General features: G+C 38.9%; 1 protein-coding gene across 1 annotated transcript in view; it reads right to left on the bottom strand.

Annotated features, from left to right (window-relative positions):
- LOC125486847 (gamma-tubulin complex component 2-like) overlaps nt 1-22,053 on the bottom strand; it is a 41,910-nt gene that overhangs the window by 7,063 nt on the left and 12,794 nt on the right. Inside the window, exons 3-7 of the mRNA XM_048616187.1 lie at nt 20,742-20,922; nt 16,536-16,708; nt 9,217-9,345; nt 7,300-7,420; nt 1,447-1,590 (exon numbers count right to left, since the gene is read on the bottom strand). Coding sequence (XP_048472144.1) covers nt 1,447-1,590; nt 7,300-7,420; nt 9,217-9,345; nt 16,536-16,708; nt 20,742-20,922 — 748 coding nt within the window. The remainder of the gene's footprint in view (nt 1-1,446; nt 1,591-7,299; nt 7,421-9,216; nt 9,346-16,535; nt 16,709-20,741; nt 20,923-22,053) is intronic.

Genomic DNA, 22,053 nt, shown 5'->3' on the forward strand with positions numbered 1-22,053 from the left:
AAAAGTTTGAGACTATAGAAAAGTTTGAGACTATAGAAAAGTTTGAGGATTTGGATTCAACCATCGACACTTGCCTTATTTACCAAGTGATCAGGGTGTGTGTACAACACAAGTTGTGTGTTAAGTGCACAATAATTGGAATCACTTATCACATGCAACTAATTTAAATTGTACCAGTTTTAATCCTTTCACTTCTAAATCTACTGGCTATATTTCAAAGGCTGAAAATACTTCAAAAAGCAGGCAGGCATTCTTAGAAAGTTATATAATGAATATTGAACATCAAGGCCAATTGGAACTAAAGCATTTCTGTACTTATTACGCCTTTGAATAAATCATGTGTTTTTTTTTCATTTCTGTTGTCTAAATTCTATAGGTTCTTGAAAGTGTTAGCAAGCAAGGAGTAGTGACTGTCAGTCAAAGTTTGCCTGGAACTTTAGCAACAACTGTCAAGTAGTCTTGGCTTTGACATTCAAAGCAAACAGAGTTGATGTCAGATGGGACAATGGCTCACACACAATAATTTAAACTAGTGCCTCTGGGTTAGGGAATGAAATACTTGGTGGTACCCCAGCTGCTTATCCAAAGCAGAGGTGACTGGCTTCAAAACCATGATGTATTCCATTCATTAACAGTTGTTCAAATTAGCAGTGGGGTGGTAATTGCCAATTCGCTCCTTTCTTTTACTCTGAAATGGCAGCCTCTGCTTTAACCTACTTTGTTGATTCAATGCTGACCAGGAATGTTTCCCAAGCCTGAGGAAACACAGCAAGTTAAAGTGAGGCAAATACAGCTTCAGGTGAAATTGCTTCTCACCTGCCATTTCTTCCACCAGACTACCTAGCTGAGGGCATCTCAAACATCTGCCTGGCCACCCAACCAGTTATAGGCAATTTTTCAGAGATAGTAAGAACTGCCGATGCTGGAATCAGAAATAACACAGTATGGAGCTGGAGAACACAGCAGGCCAGGTGGCATCAGAGGAGCAGGAAAGTTGACGTTTCAGGTCAGGACCCTTCTTCAGAAATGTCAGAAGGGTCCTGACACGAAACGTCGACTTTCCTGCTCCTCTGATGCCGCCTGGCCTGCTGTGTTCCTCCAGCTCCACACTTTATAGGCAATTTTTCTGTGGCTGTACTCCCTCAGCCAACAGGAGGTCAGGCTTATCAATCACTATCACTCCAGACAGAGAACCTATCAAATCAAACTCACTGAGCTGTCAAAACTCCACAGCAAACTGGGAAACTCAAATTTCCAAGTTTCTCACTGGAAACTCAACCCCTCCCAACTGTCCTCGGCTTCAGTTACAGCAAAGCATCGCTGGTCTTGACAGTCACAGACAGATAGCTGATTTGACTAGGAAGAATGAAGATGTGACTACGAAATAAAACAGCATCAAAACCTCAATACTCATCAATATGTACAATGAAATCGGAGTGGGCTTACCTGCATACAGTTGGTAAACATGACACACACGGACATAAGTTTTGAAAAAATCTTCAGCAGCACTGTATTAGTCAACATACAATCCTTCATACAATTGTCCAGAAAACTGGTATGATAGCTCAAAACTTCATCAATATTAGATGCCTAATGAAGTAGTAAACAATAACACAAATTATGAAAAGTACTGATTAACCATAGGATACTTCACACATACTTTAATTAAATACTGCTTTATGATTAAGATGGTAGGGGAGTGCTGAATGTTATCCATAATTTAAACCTTTAAAAATATGTTGCTTGAGTTCTAAGAAGCTTCATTTAAGAGTTACAAAACTGAATAGGTAACTTTGAATCAGAGATAGTAGGAACTGCAGATGCTGGAGAATCCGAGACAACAAGGTGCAGAGCTGGATGAACACAGCAGGCCAAGCAGCATCATAGGAGCAGAGAGGCTGACGTTTCGGGCCTAGACCCTTCATCAGAAAAGGGGGAGGGGAAGGGGGTTCTGAAATAAATAGGGAGAGAGTGGGAGGCGGATAGAAGAGGGATAGAGGAGAGGATAGGTGGAGAGGAAACAAACAGGTCGAAGAGGCGGGGATGGAGCCAGTAAAGGTGAGTGTAGGTAGGGAGTTAGGAATGGGATAGGTCAGTCCAGGGAGGACGGACAGGTCAAGGGGGCGGGATGAGGTTGGTCGGTAGGAGATGGAGGTGCGGCTTGAGGTGGGAGGAGGGGATAGGTGGGAGGAAGAACAGGTTAGGGAGGCAGGGACGAGCTGGACTGGTTTTGGGATGCAGTAGGGGGAGGGGAGATTTTGAAACTTGTGAAATCCACATTGATACCATTGGGCTGCAGGGTTCCCAAGCAGAATATGAGTTGCTGTTCCTGCAACCTTCGGGTGGCATCGTTGTGGCACTGCAGGAGGCCCAGGATGGACATGTCGTCTGAGGAATGGGAGGGGGAGTTGAAATGGTTCGCGACTGGGAGGTGCAGTTGTTTATTGCGAACCGAGCGTAGGTGTTCTGCAAAGCGGTCCCCGAGCCTCCGCTTGGTTTCCCCGATGTAGAGGAAGCCACACTGGGTACAGCGGATGCAGTATACCACACTGGCAGATGTGCAGGTGAACATCTGCTTGATAACTTCATAGGTTCCTAAATTGTGTTTAATAGGTGAATGCAAAAATTTTCTTTGGGTCATTGTCATGATCAGCCACTGGAGAAACATTTGCAAAGACCTCAAGTGGACCATAGGAACAAGTCTGCAATGATCTTCAGTTGAAGTTACGGTGTCTATTTAGGTGAACAGCTATTTTGATAGGCCAGAATGCCACCCCTTCCACCTCCAAATATAAAGCTGTCTCTAAGTAGTGCTAATTATTATTCAGCATGCAAAATAATGATGCACAACATCAATATACAAAATTAGTATCCAGTAACTGGTTGGAAAAATTTTTAAAAATTCATTCATGAGATTTGGACATCACTGGTTGGGCTAACAGTTATTATCCATCCTTTATTGCCTTGGAGAAGACGATGGCAAGTTTCCTTCTTTAAATTGCAGTCTTTGAGGTGTAGAGACACCCATAATGCTAGTGGGAAGGGAGTTCCAAGATTTTGACCCAGAGACAGTGAAGGAACGTCCAAGTCAGGATGGTCTAGAGCTTGCAGGTGAAACTGCAGGTTGTGTTGTTCCCATGCATTTAATGTCCTTGTCTTTCTAGGTGGTGGATGCTGTAAATTTGGGAAGTGTTATTTAATGAATCAGTGAGTTGTTGCAGTGCATCTTATAGATGGTACATTCTGCTGTCATTGTGCTTCAGTGGCGGAGGGTGCAATGTTTAAGGTATTAGACAGGGTGCCAATTAAGCAGGCTGTTTTGTCCGAGGTGGTGTCAAGCTTCTTGAGTGTTGTTGGAACTGCATTCATCCAGGCAAGTGAAGAGTATTCCTTCACTCTCCTGAGGTGCTGCATCTTGGAAAGGCAAATCAGGGCAGGTCTTATACACTTAATGGTAAGGTCCTGGGAAGTGTTGCTGAACAAAGAGTCCTTGGAGTGCAGGTTCATAGTTCGTTGAAAGTGGAGTTGCATGTGGATAGGATAGCAAAGGCGGCATACGGTATGCTTGCCTTTATTGGTCGGTGCATTGAGTACAGGAGTTGGGAGGTCATGTTGGGACTGTACAGGACACTCATTAGGCCACTTTTGGAATACTGCCTGTAATTCTGGTCTCCCTGCTATAGAAAGGATGTTGTGAAACTAGAAAAAGCGTTCAGAAAAGATTTACAAGGATGTTGCTACGGTTGGAGGGTTTGGGCTATAGGAAGAGGCTGAATAGCCTGGGGCTATTTTCTCTGGAGCATCGGAGGCTGAGGGGTGACCTTACAGAGGTTTATAAAATCATGAGGAGCATGGATAGGGTAAATAGACAAGGTCTTTTCCCCGGGGTGGAGGAGTCCAAAACTAGAGGGCATAGGTTTAATGTGAGAGGGAAAAGATTAAAAAGGGACCTAACAGGCAACTTTCTTATGCAGTGGGTGGTGTGTGTATGAAATGAGCTCCCAGCAGAAGTGGTAGAGACTGGTACAATTATATCTAAAAGGTGTCTGGAAGGGTTGAGAGAGATATGAGCCAAATGCTCGCAAACGGTACTAGATTTATTTAGGATATCTGGTCAACATGGTTCAGATGGACTGAAGAGTCAGTTTCCATGCTGTACATCTCTATGACTCTATGACTTATGCCTTGTAGATGGCACAGGCTTTGAAGAGTCAGCAGGTGAGTTACTTGCTGCAGGATTCCTGGCCTTTGACCTGTCAAAATGGCTGAGACAAGTGACTTTCAATAAACCACAACTACTTTCCTTCGTGCTAGGTACGACTCTAACCATTATAGAGGCTTCCCGCTGAGTTCCATTGTCTGTTGTTTTGATAAAGCTCCTTGATCCACTTCGGGTGAAGTGATGCCTTGTTGTTGAGGGTAATTACCCTTAAGGTCAGCATTTTTGTCCACATTTGCACCAAGGCTGTAATGAGGTCAGGAGCCAAGTGGGCCTCGTGGAAAAAAAACTAAACCAACATCTTCCATCACTTTGCTGATGATTAAAAGCAGACTGATATAACAGTAATAGGCTGGATTCGATTTTCCTGCTTTTCGTGGACAGGGCGTCTCAGGGCAATTATCCATATTGCTAAGTAGACGTCAGTGTTGTAGCTGTACAGGAACAGTTGGCTAGTCAGTGCACATAGACTTTGCAATATTCAGTCCCTTCAACCATTTCTTGACATTATTGAAATTAATTTTATGCTAAATTATCTTCATGTCTAGAACCAGGTAGTTAGCAATTAAATAAACATCTTGGTCCTAATCAAAAACATATAGATTCATGGATTGTAACTCAGGCGAATAGCTTATCATTTCCAAGTTATCATAAGACACATGATTTTGCTTTAGAGTACCCTGATCTTTACATCGTTCACTTTCTGGGTAGAATCAGGAAAGAGGCAGCAGCAGAAATCAGTATTATTATTATAAATTGGGTTTGAGACAAAAATGGACAACATTAAAAAAAAAATTCAGGAACTTGCATATTCTAATGAACTGACAACAGCACAGAATGCAAAGAACTGCAATATAACCGAGGAAGCCTAGGAATAGCCATTCCACTTTGGGCTTCAAGGATGGCAACTTTCCAACTTCACCCACAGATGTACCAAGACTTCGAGCAAAACTTCCAGCACCAGGCCATTTGCCTAATCAGAACTCATCACACTTAAAAACTAAATGTTAAATATTTGAAAGAGAATTAAATCCATTTCTGTTATTGGACGACTGCATGGAATCTAGTCTCTTACTTAACAATCATATGTTCAATCCAAGGACGATACAATGTTTTCTTATTTCCAGGTATGTCTATAAGCAGCTGCAGCGATGTACAGTATGTGTAACAAGCAGAAAGCAACAATCTCAGACCGGTTGCATTCATCTTAGTTAGCAAAACCGTTTCAAAATCCATTTCCAGAAGAGCACCATACCACTGAATACACTGGATCCTGAATTGATTGAAGGTAGTCAGACATCTGAGGTACAACTGCAAGCTGACCCAAGTTCCAGGAATTTGCACACAAAAGGCATTTATACTATAGTTTTGAGCACCTTTCTAGTTGCTGACGATTCTCTCTTTACATATGCTAACACGTTGTTTTATGTTCAGTAGAACAAATAGATTTTGGGGGTCTACGTGCTTAAATTGTTGAAAATGGCAGGGTGGAGTTGAGAAAATAGTTAAAAAGGATTATAGGATCCTGGGATTTATAAAATAGAATAAAAAAAAGGCACCACACTTTCAGAAAAATGTGAAGATTTTACAGAAGATGCAGAAAAGATTTATGAAAATGTTTCCAGGGATGAGGAACTGCAGTTACAAGACAGGCTGGAGTTGTCTTCCTTAGAGAAAAAATACGATAGTAACATTCAAAATAATGAGGGGTCTAGACAAAGCAGATTGAGATAAACTATTACCATAGGCAGAAAGGCAAACCCAGAAGACAGAAATTTAAGGTGATTGACAAAAGAACCAAAGACGACAAGAGGAAAGACATCTTTAATGCAGTTAGGCCCTAGAATGCACTGTCTGTGACTGTGATGGAGACAGATTCAATGATAGTTTTCAAAACGGAACTGGATAAGCAACTGAGGAGAATAAAAAATGTCAGGGCTACGAGGAGAGGGTGGTGCAGTAAGAGTAGTTGTTTTGATCTTGTGAAGAGACAGCATGAACATAATGGATTGAATGGCCTCCTACTGTGTTATAACCAATGATTTTGTTCTATGCTTCCATGACAAATAAAATTTTAAAATTCTTTTTCAGTGTTAACTACAGAACAGGAAATGTCCTGTATTTCTGGGCACCAAAGGCCAATTTCTTTACTTCAATTTCAAGGATAAATTACCCTCTCAAGGCACAGTACAAACAAACACAGCTGCCATTTAAAGTCGTACGCTGTGTGAGCAAAGAAAAAGCTGCGTTCAAATCACCAATGACAATATTCTATTGTATAAATTTTGGCATCTATGGTTCTAAGCTACAATCTTGGCAGATGTCCTTTTACTTTAAGTGTGAACAACACTAATGTTTTAAAACTGGAAACAGCGTTTGACTGAGATTGAATGACCACCAAATGTACATCTGAAGTATCTATAACCCAAACACTTCTGTCCTTACTAGTATCCATAATAAGGCAATGATGGAGTTCTAACAAACAACAACCAAAAACAATAATTTCAATGTGAAAACATTGAAGACATATTTCTATTTCAAATACTTTCAATTATAAATATTAATAGAATATATACTACAGCCAGTATTAATAAGGGCATAAATAACTATGAAATCTTGTCTAAATATTTTAATAAGTACCATGAGACAGCATGACAACAATATGGTTAGTGTACATTTTGATTTAATTAGCTGTCTCTACAGTAATGTCTTCCACATTTAGGTTACGATTCCTCAGTAATTTTTCCATTATTGCCAAAAGGTTTACGTGAGGTTAGTGAGTAGGAAAAACAAAACATATTCAGAGTATTCATTAAAACTAAATGCTTTTAACAGCAGGTAATTTATATTTGCTTAATGTAATTTACCTCATGATTATAACTGAAAAGAAATGCTGAGCTAATCTTTTCCACATTGTCCAGGTTAAAAGCTGCACAGCGCAAAGTACAGTACCAACTGTCCAGGAGTTTGGCAATATTTTATACATTAAAATGGTTTCAGCAAAATACTAGGTGAAAGTGTGGTACCATTAGACTTCTGTAAATTGGTCTCCAGCTATTTTGAAGATTTTAATTACTTACGGATTTTAGATTATTTTCCATAATGTGCCAATTTGGCTCCATAACCTCAAACATCATGTAATACTGAATGTTCTGCACAAAATTCAGCATTCGCTGTCTCAAAGTGAAAGCTGCAGCAAACCTATTGGAAAAAGCAACACTTATGGTGAACATCTAAAACCTGAACTATCGAAATCCTATAAATAAAATCCCCATATTCAGGACAAAAAGGTGAGAATAAAATTGGTTTTGTCTATCACTTTTTCACAATAAGATGCCTTAAACAGTTTATATGTCAAGTTTTGCCTCAAGTTTAAATGGCTATAATTCCCCGTTCTCTTCCTCATAAAAGTTCAGAGTGAAACATGCTTGTAAAAACAAAAAAATTACCCAAAACTAAAACGTATCAGAGACATGAACCTTGGCTCTGTGGTACCATTTCCAATCAAGTCAGAAGGCTATGCATTCGAGCTCCACTTCAGGCAGTATCATTGAGAACAGAAGCAAAGCTCTGGTCTCTGAATACCAGGTTTACATCTAGCAGGACACTCATGTTTGAGGAGAATGATGTGACTCTACTGTAGCAAACAGGAGGCAGAGCTCCAGCACCCAAATACTAAATTGACGACTCATGTCTAATGGGACATTAGGTGATAACTTCCCCACTACAATATATGCCCAGGCACTTCTCTTGGTTACAGCGTTGACTCTGGCAATTGACCTGCCCATTTATGAAGGGACTTGGTTATGGGAATGGTTGGCTCATATGCTGTTTGACAAGAGAGAGAATGAGAGCGTGATTGGACAAGTTAACATCTGTTTCTGCTGATACCAATTCTGAATCCATGTCTTCACAAAAACAATGCGTTATACTATAACCTTTAAAGGATTAAAATGCTTTTGAGGAATAGACATTTTGCATATTAGGTTTGAAATATTTATAACAGTCTTTGAATAACTGGGAGTAATTCACATAATGAATACATATTTGTAAATTGTGACTAACTTCAATTTAAGAAAGAATGAATCAATGTGGTTAGCATTAGGAACAAGTAGGCAACGTCTCAAAACAAAAAACGACACCATGACAGATCAAATTGAATATTCATCCAATTACATGTCTCAAAAGAATTCTGTCAGATATTTTCTTGTGGTTTCACCCACTCCACTGCTGAAATTATGGGAACTGATTGGGTGAATCCAAAGAAGTTTCCAGTCAGTGTGTCTTGTGCATATGAAGTATGAGCCACACCTTGTATTCTGCACAGATGGCAATGATGGAGCTCATTAAACATGTTGGGTGGATAAATGCCATAAGGTTTCTCAATTTACAAAAAAATACTGCTCAATGGAATTCTCATGTAAGAACCGCAATTTTTAGGCTTGGTTTCAATCAGCTAAAGTGTATTTACTTTATTCAATATAAATAGCTATTAATTCATATAATATTTAAACAAAATGCCAAAAATGAACAAGTAGCATTTTAATAAGTGGATCCATATGTTGTTCTCCACATTCTTACCCTATGCTCTTTTGACTGGCTAAACTACATATTTTACATCTTCCATATAAAAAGTGGATGTATTTTAAAGGACATTTGTCACAATGCAAGCTCTAATAGTCAGATCATTGATAATGTGAGCCTATATAATTTTGTACAATTTACACAAATTGCAAGTCCATTTGGTCCATGAATTAAATTGAAATGATGCTATTTTCATTCAAGCAATGTATGATGTGCATCTTTAAGTTCTATTAGAAAAAAAATGGCTCTGCTGTAAAATGTGAAAGAATCTGAACATTTCAAAATTGGCTTATGAGCCAACATATCCAGAGATGGAGGCTTACAATAGTTTGAAATACACTATTCCAGTAGCAACACAGCAATGCAGTAAATCTTGAGAACGCATGGTACACCTTGTTCCAAAACATACTTACCATTTAGCAGAGTGTAATGAATACTGTTTTGCAACTTTATTACTGATCCACACGTTGCACAGCTGCCGTTCCACATGTTTGCAGTAAAACATATGTCTGAAGAGCATTTGATACCTAGTCAAAGCTTTCCTATTGAGAATAAACAAATGAATAGTAAGCTTACAGAAATGCAACACTAGAAACAGAAATGAGATCTTTATGGGCAATGTTTGTTGGAACAACTACATAAAGCCTCTTTTACACAGATGTTTAGAATGCATCTTATGGCATCATGTTTTCAAACTGTATGCATATAATTTTGAATCTCAGTATTCTGCTAAAAAATTGTTGCATTATTGTTCCTAATGCCTTCTAGAATTTTACCACATAGAGGGGATGGGTTAGCTCAGCTGGCTGAATGACTGGTTTGTGAAGTAGAGTGATGCCAGCAGCATGGGTTGAACTCCTTTACTAGCTGAGGTTACCATGAAGGTCTCACCTTCTCAATCACTCCCCTCGCCTGCGACATGATGACCCTCAGGTTAAAATCACCACCAGCTGCCTCTCTCTAATGAAAGCAGCCTTATGATTCTCTGGAACTATGGCGACTTTACCTTTAAAATGCAAAGTAATGTTATGCAAGTTTGGAATCATCCATGATATAATGACAGAAGGTCTCTCCAGCATTTGTTGTGAAAGTATCAGGTTTGCTTTTAAAGTTAAAACTAAACTATTATTCACTATCATAAAGTTAACGTTTATAGTTGTCTCTACTTGATACTTGAGAATGATATGTAGCTTCTCGTACTTTAAATATAGTTCACCTTCCATTTATCAAATAAGTGCTCTCACACAGAACAGGAAAACATGGATAGCCTCCCTTTCGGAAACTCATTCATACCATTCCAGGGCATTTAGCTTCAACTCCATCGTTTTAAAGAAGTCTTGTGATTAGAGGTAGGAGGAGAGCAAGAATGGCAAGAAATCAAAAGTACAAAAACATGAAATATAACAACAAGCTGCATGTGTCTGAGAAAATTACTGAAGGTAAGAAGGACAGTATTTACACACTGACTCAACTAGAATCAAACAATGAGGGACAGTCACTTACTTATTGCATGTAACACATTCATGTCGTTAACTCCCATGTTCTCCACCCAACAAGTCAATTGTGTGCAACATGTAAAACAAAAGTTTTGGAGGTAGGGAAACACCACTGAAGCCAGTTTGCAGCACAGCAATTGATAGTTTGAGTGATTAGATCAAGTCAATAATGCTTAATGATTTCAGATTTATTATTCCAAGTATTTATTTTGCAAATAGTGTTAAGCTTTCTATATTTGACCAGCAAATGTCACAAGACTTCAAAGCTGATTCAATCCTTGAAACACTTTGAGGAGCCTGACACAATTTTTAGATTAGTTCATCGGGTGAGAGTGACGCAGACTAGACCAGAACTTATTTGTCCATCCCAAATTACTCTGCAGAAGGTGACAGTGAGCTGCGATTATGGACTGCAGCTGTTCTTGGCGTATAGGGATACCTAATGGCTGTTAGGAAGGGGGTTGAGAGCTGTTCATTGGAATTTGACCCAGCAATAGTGGAGGAACAGCAATATCATTCCAAGTCAGAAACAAAAACAAAGTTGCTGGAAAAGCTCAGCAGCTCTGACAGCATCTGTGAAGGAGAAAACAGTTAAAAGTTTTGGGTCCGACCTGAAACGTTAACTGTTTTCTCCTCCACAGATGCTGCCAGACCTGCTGAGCTTTTCCAGCAACTTTGTTTTTGTTCCTGATTTACAGCATCTGCAGTTCTTTCAGTTTTTATTCCAAGTCAGGATGGTGCCTCACTTAAGAAGTGAAATTGCAGGCAGTGAGGTTTCCAGATATCTGCTTCTCTTACCTTTCTGTTGTACAGGTTGAAAGTGCTGTTGAAGGTGCCTCAGTGAGTTACTGCAGTGCATCTTGTAGATGGTACACTGATGCCACTGTGCACTGGTGAAGGAAATGAATGTTCAAGATGGTGATATGGTACCCGTCAAGAAGGCTGATTTGTCCTGGATAGTGCTGAGCTGCTTGAATGTTGTTGGCACAACACCCATTCAGACAAGTGAACAGCAAACCATTACATTCTTGACTTCTGAATGCTGGACAGGATCTGGGGAGTCAGAAGGCAAGGTACACACCCAGAATTCCTACTCTCATATCCACAGTATTTATATAGCTTTTCCAGTTTTAGTTTTTTGTCAATGGTAACCCTTAGAATGTGATAGGTGAGGTGCAGTGATGGTAATGCCATTGAATGTCAAGGGGCAATGTTTAGGTTCTCTCTTGTTGGTGATGATCATTGTCTGGCACTTGTGCAGCATGAATGTCACCTGCCACTTATCAGACCAAGTGTGCAATGATGTCTATATCTTGCTGCACTGGGACGTAGACTGCTCCAGTACCCAAGGAGATGTGAAAGTACTGAATATGGTGCAAACATTAGGAAACATCCCTATTTTGGCTCTTATGATGGACTGAAAGCCATTTTTAAAACAGCTCAAGGCGGTTGAGCCTAGACCACCACCCTAAAGAACTCCTGTAGTGACGTCTTTGGACTGAGATGATCTATAGTCATAACCATCTCCCTTTATGCTAGGCAGGACTTCAGAGTACACAATTCACACCGACTCCATTAAAGTCAAGCTTTGTGATGTCAAGGGTAGTCAAATAATAGGTGCTTTACAAATACTTTTTTTTCCCAAACTAATTTCCTTATTGTAGCTTTGCAATTAAATTTGAAATTTTTGCTACAGAAAACAAAAAAAACCTCCCTTGACTGTCTCAGTACAAGAGATTATTAGCCTTGCACATTGTGTAGATCTTACTCTTATTTAATTTTAAATTAAAGCAATCAAAACCTATTTTTAATAAAATTAAAAATCCTACAAAATAAATCCGTGAAATGCATTGAACATAAGCTTATTTAATAAGGGATTCAAATTTCATATAGACATTCACTGCCAAGCTTCCCAGGTATCTGTAACAACCCTGAATTCCATTGAGTATCAGCTAACTGAACTTCCTGCCAGACAGATGATTGCTGGCATATGAATTCTCAGTAAGCCGGGTGACATATCCTGCCTGGAAATCAGTCAGAAAGCTGAATGTCACAGCATAATGGGTTGTGGTCAAAAAAAAAAAATCCTATTAACAGCAAATCTTTTCCACTGATATCATGGTTTTATAATTAAAAAAAAGACTTAATATGCTGATAAAAAGAACTAAGTACCACTGGAATGAGAACTTACAAACTAGCTTCACTGCTACTTCATGATCAATATGAAAAATTCAGAAGTTTTGAAGTACCTTTTTAGATCTGAGTTAACTTACATCGATATGGATTAAAAATACATCAAAAATTGGACGTGGTTGCTCAGATATGCTTCACCTAAGTTTCCAATCACATAATTGATGTATCCAAATGTGGATCAGGTTGTGCATCTCAATTTATGATGGTGGCTAGGGTTTTGAGAGTGCAGGTTTCACTATATTGTGGCCGCAGACACTTCAGTGTTGAGTTAGCTAACTTTCCAGGGCTTGTTTACCTTCCCAGTAGTGCTGAAACCAATAATATTATATAATCTAATGTTTGAGGAAAAATCTACAATTTTGTTGTTTATGAAAATAGCATAACTTTTATCACAATTGATTCATAGCCCCATAAATGGCTGCACGGTGGCTCAGTATGGGCAGCACGGTGGCTCAGTAGTTAGCACTGCTGCCTCACAGCACTGGGGACTCGTGTTTGATTCCACTCTCCTGCTATATTCTTTAGCACTTTTGCTTTTCCAAACATTGCTCAAATTTGGCTTGACTTTTACTCCTGCATGCTACCTAAATCAAGTATTTCTTATTCCAAGATGCTACAGAATCAACCAGTTCCTGAAATGAATACTTTAATTGTATACATTATTATATTTTATGTTGTATAATATGTTTAATGTACTGCTGTTGAGAATTGTTTAAACATTACAAAATTTGCTTGGTTATTTTAGCCTGTGCAAATCAGATTGGAAATATATGCTCAATCATTATTTGACTATGGTTATATTAGAAATCCTATTTAAACTTCCAGTAGTGTGAGATTTACTGTAATCAAGACTACTGTTGGATGGAATACATTGTCTCTACATGGAGAAAGGCAAACAATTTGGGTTTTAGAATGTAAATATGTGGATTGATTATGGAATCTAAACTCAGATTCCATAATAAAAACTGCATAATTAGACAACACAAAACATAGTGAGGGAGGACAGACAGTACAGTCCTTAACCCCAGATCATTCTAAATATTATTCTCCAATATTGCAACTCAATATTTAATAGTTTACTTAAGAACTGACAGTACTGAATCAAACAATACGAATTCAAGTAGCCCCAGGGTTTGGGTTTTTAACTTAAAACTTTCTGTTGGTTAACTTTTTAAGTTACTTGTGTAACATGATGTTAAATATTAGGTTTAAAGTAATTCCAGTGACATTTGGATAATAGCCTTAACTATTTCGGTCAACTTCAGATTAATATTTTTATAATCAGAAAAATTAGACTGCCTTTTGAATTTTTCTCATACTTTTTTTTAAAAAACAGTGAAGATATCTAAAAGTGTATCTGTAAAATGGCTCAATGGATCATCAAGAGACGTCAAAGCACTTTACAACTAGGGGATAACCTATGACTTGTAATCAGTCGTAATATGGAAAAATGCACAGCCATTACATGCATAGCTACATCCCTCAAACAATAAATGAAAAGTTAACCAATTAATTTAATTCTTGTGTAGTGTCAGCTGAGGGAGAAACATTGGACATGAATCACCTTTGAATTTTTTCTTAAATTCATTGATGAGATCTGGGTGTCATTGGCTGGGCCAGCATTTATAGCCAATTCCTAGTTGTCCTTGAGAAGATGGTGATGAGCTGCCTTCTTGAACCACTGCTGTACATTTGGTATAGGTACACCCACAATGTTGTTAGGGAGGGAGTTCTGGGACTTTGACCCAGCGACACTGAAGGAAGGTGGTATATTTCGAAATCTGGATGGTGAGTGGCGTGAATGGGAAATTGCAGGTGGTGGTGTTTCCATATTTCACTGCACCTGTCCTTCTAAGCAGCAAGTGCTCAGTAGACTTGCTGAATTTCTGGACTGAAACTTGTGCATAGTACAGGCTGCTGCTTTTGAGCATAGGTATTGGAGGGAGTGAATATTTGCTAACATGGTGCCAATCTAGTGAGCTGTCTTGAACTGGATGGTTTCAAGCTTATTGAGAGTTGTGGGAACTGCAGTCATCAACTGCAGGCAAATGGGGATATTCAATCATACTCCTGACTTGGGCCTTTCAATGGTTGACAGGCTCTGGGGAGTTAGGAGGGGAGTTACTTAGTCCGTGATTCCTAGCCTCTGGCCTGCTATAGAAACCAAAGGACTTATATTACCAGTCCACTTCAGTTTCTGGTCTTTGGTAACCCACATGATGTTTATAATGGGGGAAACAGTGATGGTGATATCATTGAATGTCAAGGAGTCATGGCTAGATTCTGTGTTATTGGAGACAGTCATTTCCTGGCACTTGGATGATGTGAATACTACTCCTTAGATATTGTCTAGATCTTGCTGCATTTGGGTATGGACTGCCTCAATATCTAAGGAGTCACGAATGGTGCTGAACATTCCCATTTCTGACCTTCCAATGGAGAGAATGTCATTAATGAAGCAGCTGAAGATGGTTGGGCCTAGGACACTATCCTGAGGAAACTCTGTAGCGATGTCCTGGAACTGAAACAATGGAAACCCAACCACCACAACCATCTTTCTTTGTGTCAGGTATGACTCCAACCAGTACAGAGTTTCCCCTCGATTCTTATTGATTCCAGTTTTGCTGGAGTTTTTTGAAGCCACATTCAGTCAAATAAGCCTTGGTGTCCTGGGCAGTCACTCACTTCACCTCTAGAAAACAGCTCTTTTATACTTTTGGACTAAAGTTGCAATGAGGTCAGCAGCATAACCTAGGTGTCAGTGCATAAACTGCCAGAGCATAAACTAGGTGTCAGTGAGCAGGTTATTGCTGAGCTAGTGATGATTAATAGAACTGTTGATGACACCTTCCATCGCTTTACTGATGATTGAGAGTAGACTGATGATGTGGTTATTGACTGGGTTGGATTTGTCCTGCTTTTTATGTACAGGACATACACGGGCAATTTGCTACATGGCTGTGTTGATCCCAGTGTTGAATTTGTACCGGAACAGCTTGACTACAGACTCAGCAAGTTCTGGAGCACTGGTCTCTAGCACTATTGCTGAATGTTGTCAGGGCTCATAGTCTTTGCAGTATCCAGTATCGCCAAGTGTTTCTTGATATCACATGAAGTGAATCAAATTGGCTGAGGGCCAGCACCTGTATCACTGGGGACCACTGGAGGAGGCCGAGATGGATCATTCACATGGCACTTCTGGCTGAAGATTCATGCGAATGCTTCAGACATATATTTTGCATTGATGATCAGGGCTTCCCCATTACTGAGGATGGGATGTTTGTGCAGTCTCCTCCGTGAGCTGTTTAACTGTCCACCACCATTCAAGACTAGATGTGGCAGAACTGCAAAGCTTTAGATCTAATGTGTTGATTGCGAAATTGCTTAGGTCTGTCTATTGATTGCTGTTTATGATGTCGAGCATGCAAGCAGTCCTGCTTTGAACAGGTTGACAACTCATTCTTAGGTATGCTGTCTTGCCCTCCTGAATCAGGGTTAATTTCCTGGCTTGTTGGTAATGGTAGAGTGGGGCATATGCCAAGCCACAAAGTTGCAAATTGTGTTGGAGTACAATTTGGCTGCTGTGGATTGCCCAGCGCACCTTAAGGATGCCCAGTTACTAGATGTATTTGAAGTCTATCCCACTTGGCACGGTTATATAAATGAAGGGGATATTCTATTTCCATTGGAGTAGGAACACAGTGCCTCTGTTGAAAGATGGTACCCCCAACAACGTTCTCATTATGTTATCTAACTTTTGTAGATAAATCTGTAGTGAGTCTTAATGCTACATCCAAGTCAAACTAACATTAACCAGATTCATTCAGTTGGTGAGCAGCATGACTTTTGTAAAGCTGCAGTGAAATTCCAGAAACTAAACTATATTCTAAAGAAGCACTTAAGTTTCCATCATCACCAGAAATCTGCATTGCCTTGATCAAGTATTGTTCAAGTATTGTTTGAGTCCCAAACAAACAAGTTAACTGAGAAGAACTTTGCTGGTAGAACTGCATGATGCACTGCAGCTAAACAAGATCAATTACCTATTTATAATCAACGAAAGTGGCCATTTCACAACATAATCAAAGGAGAAAGCTTCCAGGCCAGTAAGAGCAATCTCTGTTGGATCTGCATTGATGATAGCTTTTTCCTGTTTGGTTTCAATAGCCAGAACCCGCAGCAGCTGAGTGATGAGGTCATGTGGCATTAGATTAATCTGCAGAGGAATAAAATCATTACTCAGTTTCATCTACTGAATCAAAAACTCAGACAACTGGCAGAGAAAGTAATGTAAGATTTTGATTAATAAAGCTGTATAGGAATACAGTTTAAGCAATAGTTTTAATAGTTAAGATCACAGAACATACGACCATAAAATTTAGCAGAAGTAGGCCATTCAGCCCATTGAATCTGTTTTGCAATTAAATGAGATTATGACTGATCTGATAACCCTCAATTCCACTTTCCTGCTTTCTCCCCTTAACTCACTGATTCCCTTACTGATTAAAATCTGTCAATCTCACCTTTGAATATACTTAACAATACAGCATTGAAAGCCCCCTACAATAAAAAAATTTCATAGATTCACTATCCTCAGAGAAGAAATTCCTCCTGTTTTAAATGGATGACTCCTCATTCTGAGATTATGCCCTTTGGGACCAGAGTCTAAAACATGGAAATAACCTCTCTGCATCTACACTGTTAACCAATGCCCCCACCACCGCCACCGCAACCCCCACAACCACAACCACCCCACCAGCGCAAGAATCTTTATATTTCAAAGAGATTGCCTCTCATTTTCTAAATTCCAGTTAGTACAGGTCCATCCTATTCAATCTCTCCCCATGAGCCAGTTCATACCCAGTATCAGCATAGTGAATGTTCTCTCGCTGCCTCCAATGCCAATATTTGTTTCCAACACCCAAAACTGGTCACAGCGTTCCAGCTGTAATCTGACTAGTGCCTTGTACAGTTTTACCAAAACCTCCCTACTTTTGTACTCCATTTCTTTTGAAATAAATACCAACATTCTATTTGCCTTTCCTATTACCTGCAGAACTTGGCTAACATTTGTGATTCCCAAAGCCCTCTGTGCTGTTGCTTTCTGCATTTCTCTATTTAAATAATATTCAGCTCTTCTCTTCTTCCTGCCAAGTTCATAACCTCACATTTTCCCACATCACATTTCACTGACATGTTTTTGCTTTGATTATTCTGTTTATATCCCTATGCAGGCTCTTGGTGTCATCCACATTACATGCCTTCCACCTAATTTTGTGTCATCCACAAACTTGGCTACACTCACACTTTACTCATGCATGTATGTTGTAAATAATTGTGGCCCCAGCACTGGTCCCTGTAGCACTCCACTAGTTACAGGTTGCCATCCTGGAATGCCCTCTGCCTTATCTCAACCCTTCTCTATTAGCCAAATCTCTATCCTTGCTAATATACTACCTCCAACATTATGAGCTCTTACCTTACTAAGTAGCCTAACACGTAATACTTTATCAAAAGCTTTCTGCAAATCCAAACATATCCCATCCACCACCACCTCTTTATCTATCTGCTTGTTGTCTCTTTAAAGAATTATATTAAATTTGTGAGGCACGATTTCCCCTTCATGAAGCCATGCTGACTCTGCTTGATCATATTACGTACTTTTAAATGCTCTGCTATTACATTCTTGGTAATAGGCTAACATTTTCCCATACACGTTGAGATAACTGGCCTATTGTTACCTGTTTTTTGTCTCCGTCACTTTTTAAAAAGAGTTGTTAGAGGAACAGTTTTCCAAACTTTTAGAACTTTTCCAGAATCTAGGATTCTTGGAAGATTACTATCTGTGTACCTAATATCCCGGTATCTACCTCCTTTCATATCCTAGGTTAATTCCCATCAAGACCGGGACCTATCAGTCTTTGGCCCCGTAATTTTCCGAAGCACTTTTTCTCTAGCGATAATTTTTTGTATTTATTTCCACTCCTCCCTTTTCCCTTGATTATTTAGCAATTTTGGAATGCTTTCAGTGCCTTCTACTGTGAAGACTGATGCAAATTATTTATGCAACTTCCCTGCCATTTCCTGGTTTCCCCATTATTATTTCCTCAACCTCATTCTTTATTTGGCCTAATTCACTTTGGCTGCTCTCTTCCTTTTTATGTATTTAAAGAAGTTTTTGATATTATCAAAGTTAAGACCACAGATTTATTAAATGCTTTGCAAAACTACACAAATTTAGCAGATCCTCAACATTGAGGCTGAACCTTTTAAATAGTTATTTAATTCCTTCTTTGTTTACAATATACATTTGAACAAATGATGACAGCGAGAGAAAGTTTTGGGGCACTAAAAAGCAAATAAAGTGTGAAAAATGGTTGTACACCTGTCTGTTTGAAGTTTGGAAGTGTTTGTGAAAGGAAGGAATATATTAAACATGTAATAGCAAAGCATTTAAAAATGCATAATATAATCAAACAGAATCAGCATAGCTTCATGAAGGGGAAATCATGCCTGACATATTTATTAGACTGTTTTGAGGTGGTAACAAGTGGGATGGATAAAGACGAACCAGTAGATGTAATACAATTGGATTTTTGAAACATACTCAATAAACATATCATGCACAAGGCTACTTAATAGTCTATGGTGTTGGGATAGTACTTGAGCATGAATAAAGAATTGGCTAACTAATAGAGGACAAAGTTTGGATAAAGGGGAAATTTTCAAAATGACCTCAGTTTCTTAAAGTAATTTATTGGTGCTGTTTCTGCAATGATTTATGGCAAAGAATTTCACTATCAACTTGTGTATAAAGATTGTTGTCTTCAACCAGTAGAAACCATCTATTTCGTTACTTACTGCATCACAACCCCTCATCATATCAAAAAATTCTATTAGGTCATCCTTAAATCTTCTCAGCTCAAGTACAAAATATCCAGTTTCTCAAGTTTCTTTTCAGAATTAAGTTCTCAACCCTCACAACGTCGTAAATAATTTACAGCTCCTTTTAAATGCCCCACCTAAAATGAAGTATCAAAACTGTACATAACACTATTATGTAATATCTTGCACAAAAATGTCTCCTCTTGCTTTTGCATTTAGATACAAAATTAAGACTTCTTTTTCCATTGAAAATTTAACAAACTCAGATACCTTTCCTTTCTCTGAAGTGGTAATTTTAAAAAGACATTACATTGCATCTGTCACATATCAGCCTATCATGTTAGGTTATGCCCTTCTGCAGTTTCATATGATCCTCATGACAAATTGACACAATCCTTATGACAAAATCCCACTGTTCCAATTTCAGAGCTTCCCCAATTGTAGGTCACAACCTAGGGATTTTGGTGTTGTGATTTCTAAAATAACAACGGTCACCATGGTGCTCTGCTTGCCTGTGCGAGTTCAGCTCCAAAAAACACGCAGGAAGTTCGATCCTATCTGGAACAAAGCAGTCCGCTTTATTGGTACCCTATCCACCACTGCCTTAAATGTTCACTTCCTCCGCCACCGACACACAGTAGCTGTGCATCACGTATTGCAACAAATCAACACTGGCTCTTTTCATCCAAGCATGCTACCTCCATCATCTAATAGAAAGGGAGCAGATGCAGGAACACCACCAGCTGCATATTCCTGACATGGGACTACACCATTGTTCGCTCACTGGGTCAAAGTCCTGGATTTCCCTTTCTGGCAGCACTGACAGTGTACCAACATTACATAGATGCATCAGTTCAAGGCAACAGATAACTAACACCTTTGATGGTTAATTGGCTGAGCCAGCAATGGCAACAACCCACGAAAGGGTTAGGAAAGAAAATTGTGAAGGTTCCATCCCTTTATTTTCTCTCGGTGTCTTAGGAGATACAAACAAGCGGGGCCTTTTTTTTGAGGGTGTGTGGTAAGTGGGTAATATTTCTAAGTATACACAGCTTTCTGATATTGAATAGAATTCCGTTATATGGGCCGTTGAGCTGTCCTAATACATAATCTACTCAGATGCTCAAAATTATTTCAATATTCCTGAACGTGTCCAGTGAATAACAATACTAACTTGTTTTCGGCTCAGAAATTGTTCTGCACTGTTCACAAAGCTTAAATTATTATAGGATTTGCCTAATAATTCCACCAAGTACACTGTTAATAGAGGCTCATTCTGAATTTATTAGAATTAAACACTTTTCCACAGCCCTTACATTAACAGGAGTTATTTTTAAGGTTCCATTAATTATGCTCCAACACACCTTCAAATCATCTTTAAATGGGTCAGTGTTGGCCGTGCTCATTCTCAGTGCCAGTTCCAGCAGGGCTTCTAGTCTGGTAGGAATAATGTCATCTACAGACTTTTTCAGCTCCTCTTCCGTAAGGTCCATGAAGTGGACAAAGAAATCCCCTTGGTCCATGAGGAAATAGTGCTTTATTGACCTGGAGAAATAATAATCAACACAGCAAGCATTTTATTGAAGAACCATATTGATGAATGCATGTTGTTTTTATAGTGCAGTACAGCATAATGATAATTTTCAAGCATAAAACCCGACTAAGGATGACAAAATACATTTGGAAGCAATTTACTCAGTCTTATTATGTTAGCACAGAACACGTAATGAAATACAGCTTTTGACAATGTACGTTAAAATTAATTTGCCTCAAAACTTCTTGAGCAATATCCCTCATTCCCTACTAGACAACAAGTCACAATTAAAGGGGCTTCCAAACAGATTAGACAGGATTAGGACAGAATGGGTACCAATACCAATCAATCAATCATTATATTGCTAAATTCAGTTAACTAAGAGTCATATCAGGGGAACTGAGAAAAATAAAGACACTGTCAATTTTCTTCTTGGAAATTCAAATAAACATTACAGAAACAAATCTATGACTTGCAGTACTTCTATGTAGTACAGTTTAATAGTATCTTCTTTTTTTTAAATTGCCTGTCAACAAACTAACCTTGCCTGAACTGCTTTTAAAACAAATCAACTGTAGTATTCAGCACAGGGATTACAACCCTTTATAGGGTTCAAAACGAATTCTGCTTTTAGGATTTTATGAAAAACTTTTCTTTGGACAAGTGTAAAACTCTCAAACTACATTCATCTTCTTAGAGGTACAATGCGAATTAGGATTAGGAATAGGCCGCTCAGTCCTCGATTCTGCCCTGCCATGTTGTTTCAATTGGATGGTTAGTGCTGACAAATAGAGTGCCTTTAATCAGTCATTATATTTGCAGACTTGTGAACAAAAAAAGAGCCCTCAACATTCAAACCACATTTTGACAATAAACCTATCTTTGTATTTGGCTGAGCAAAACAATGAGATTTTTACAGAAGGGAGGAAGCTTCACAATGCACAGGTGTTATTCTTTATGTTCTTTACGATCAAGAAATATAATACTTCAGCTTGCATTTGATATATATAGTTGAGGATTTGCAAATTTGGGAAACGCAAAAAGCAGACTGCCAGCTACAGTGGACAAAAGAATGTTGCATCAACTAGTCAGTCATGAAGGAATTCTGCTAGTACAGCTAATTTATGTAAACATCATAAACA

Source organism: Rhincodon typus, chromosome 34 (assembly GCF_021869965.1).
Source record: "Rhincodon typus isolate 14 chromosome 34, sRhiTyp1.1, whole genome shotgun sequence".
Lineage (NCBI taxonomy): Eukaryota > Metazoa > Chordata > Chondrichthyes > Orectolobiformes > Rhincodontidae > Rhincodon > Rhincodon typus.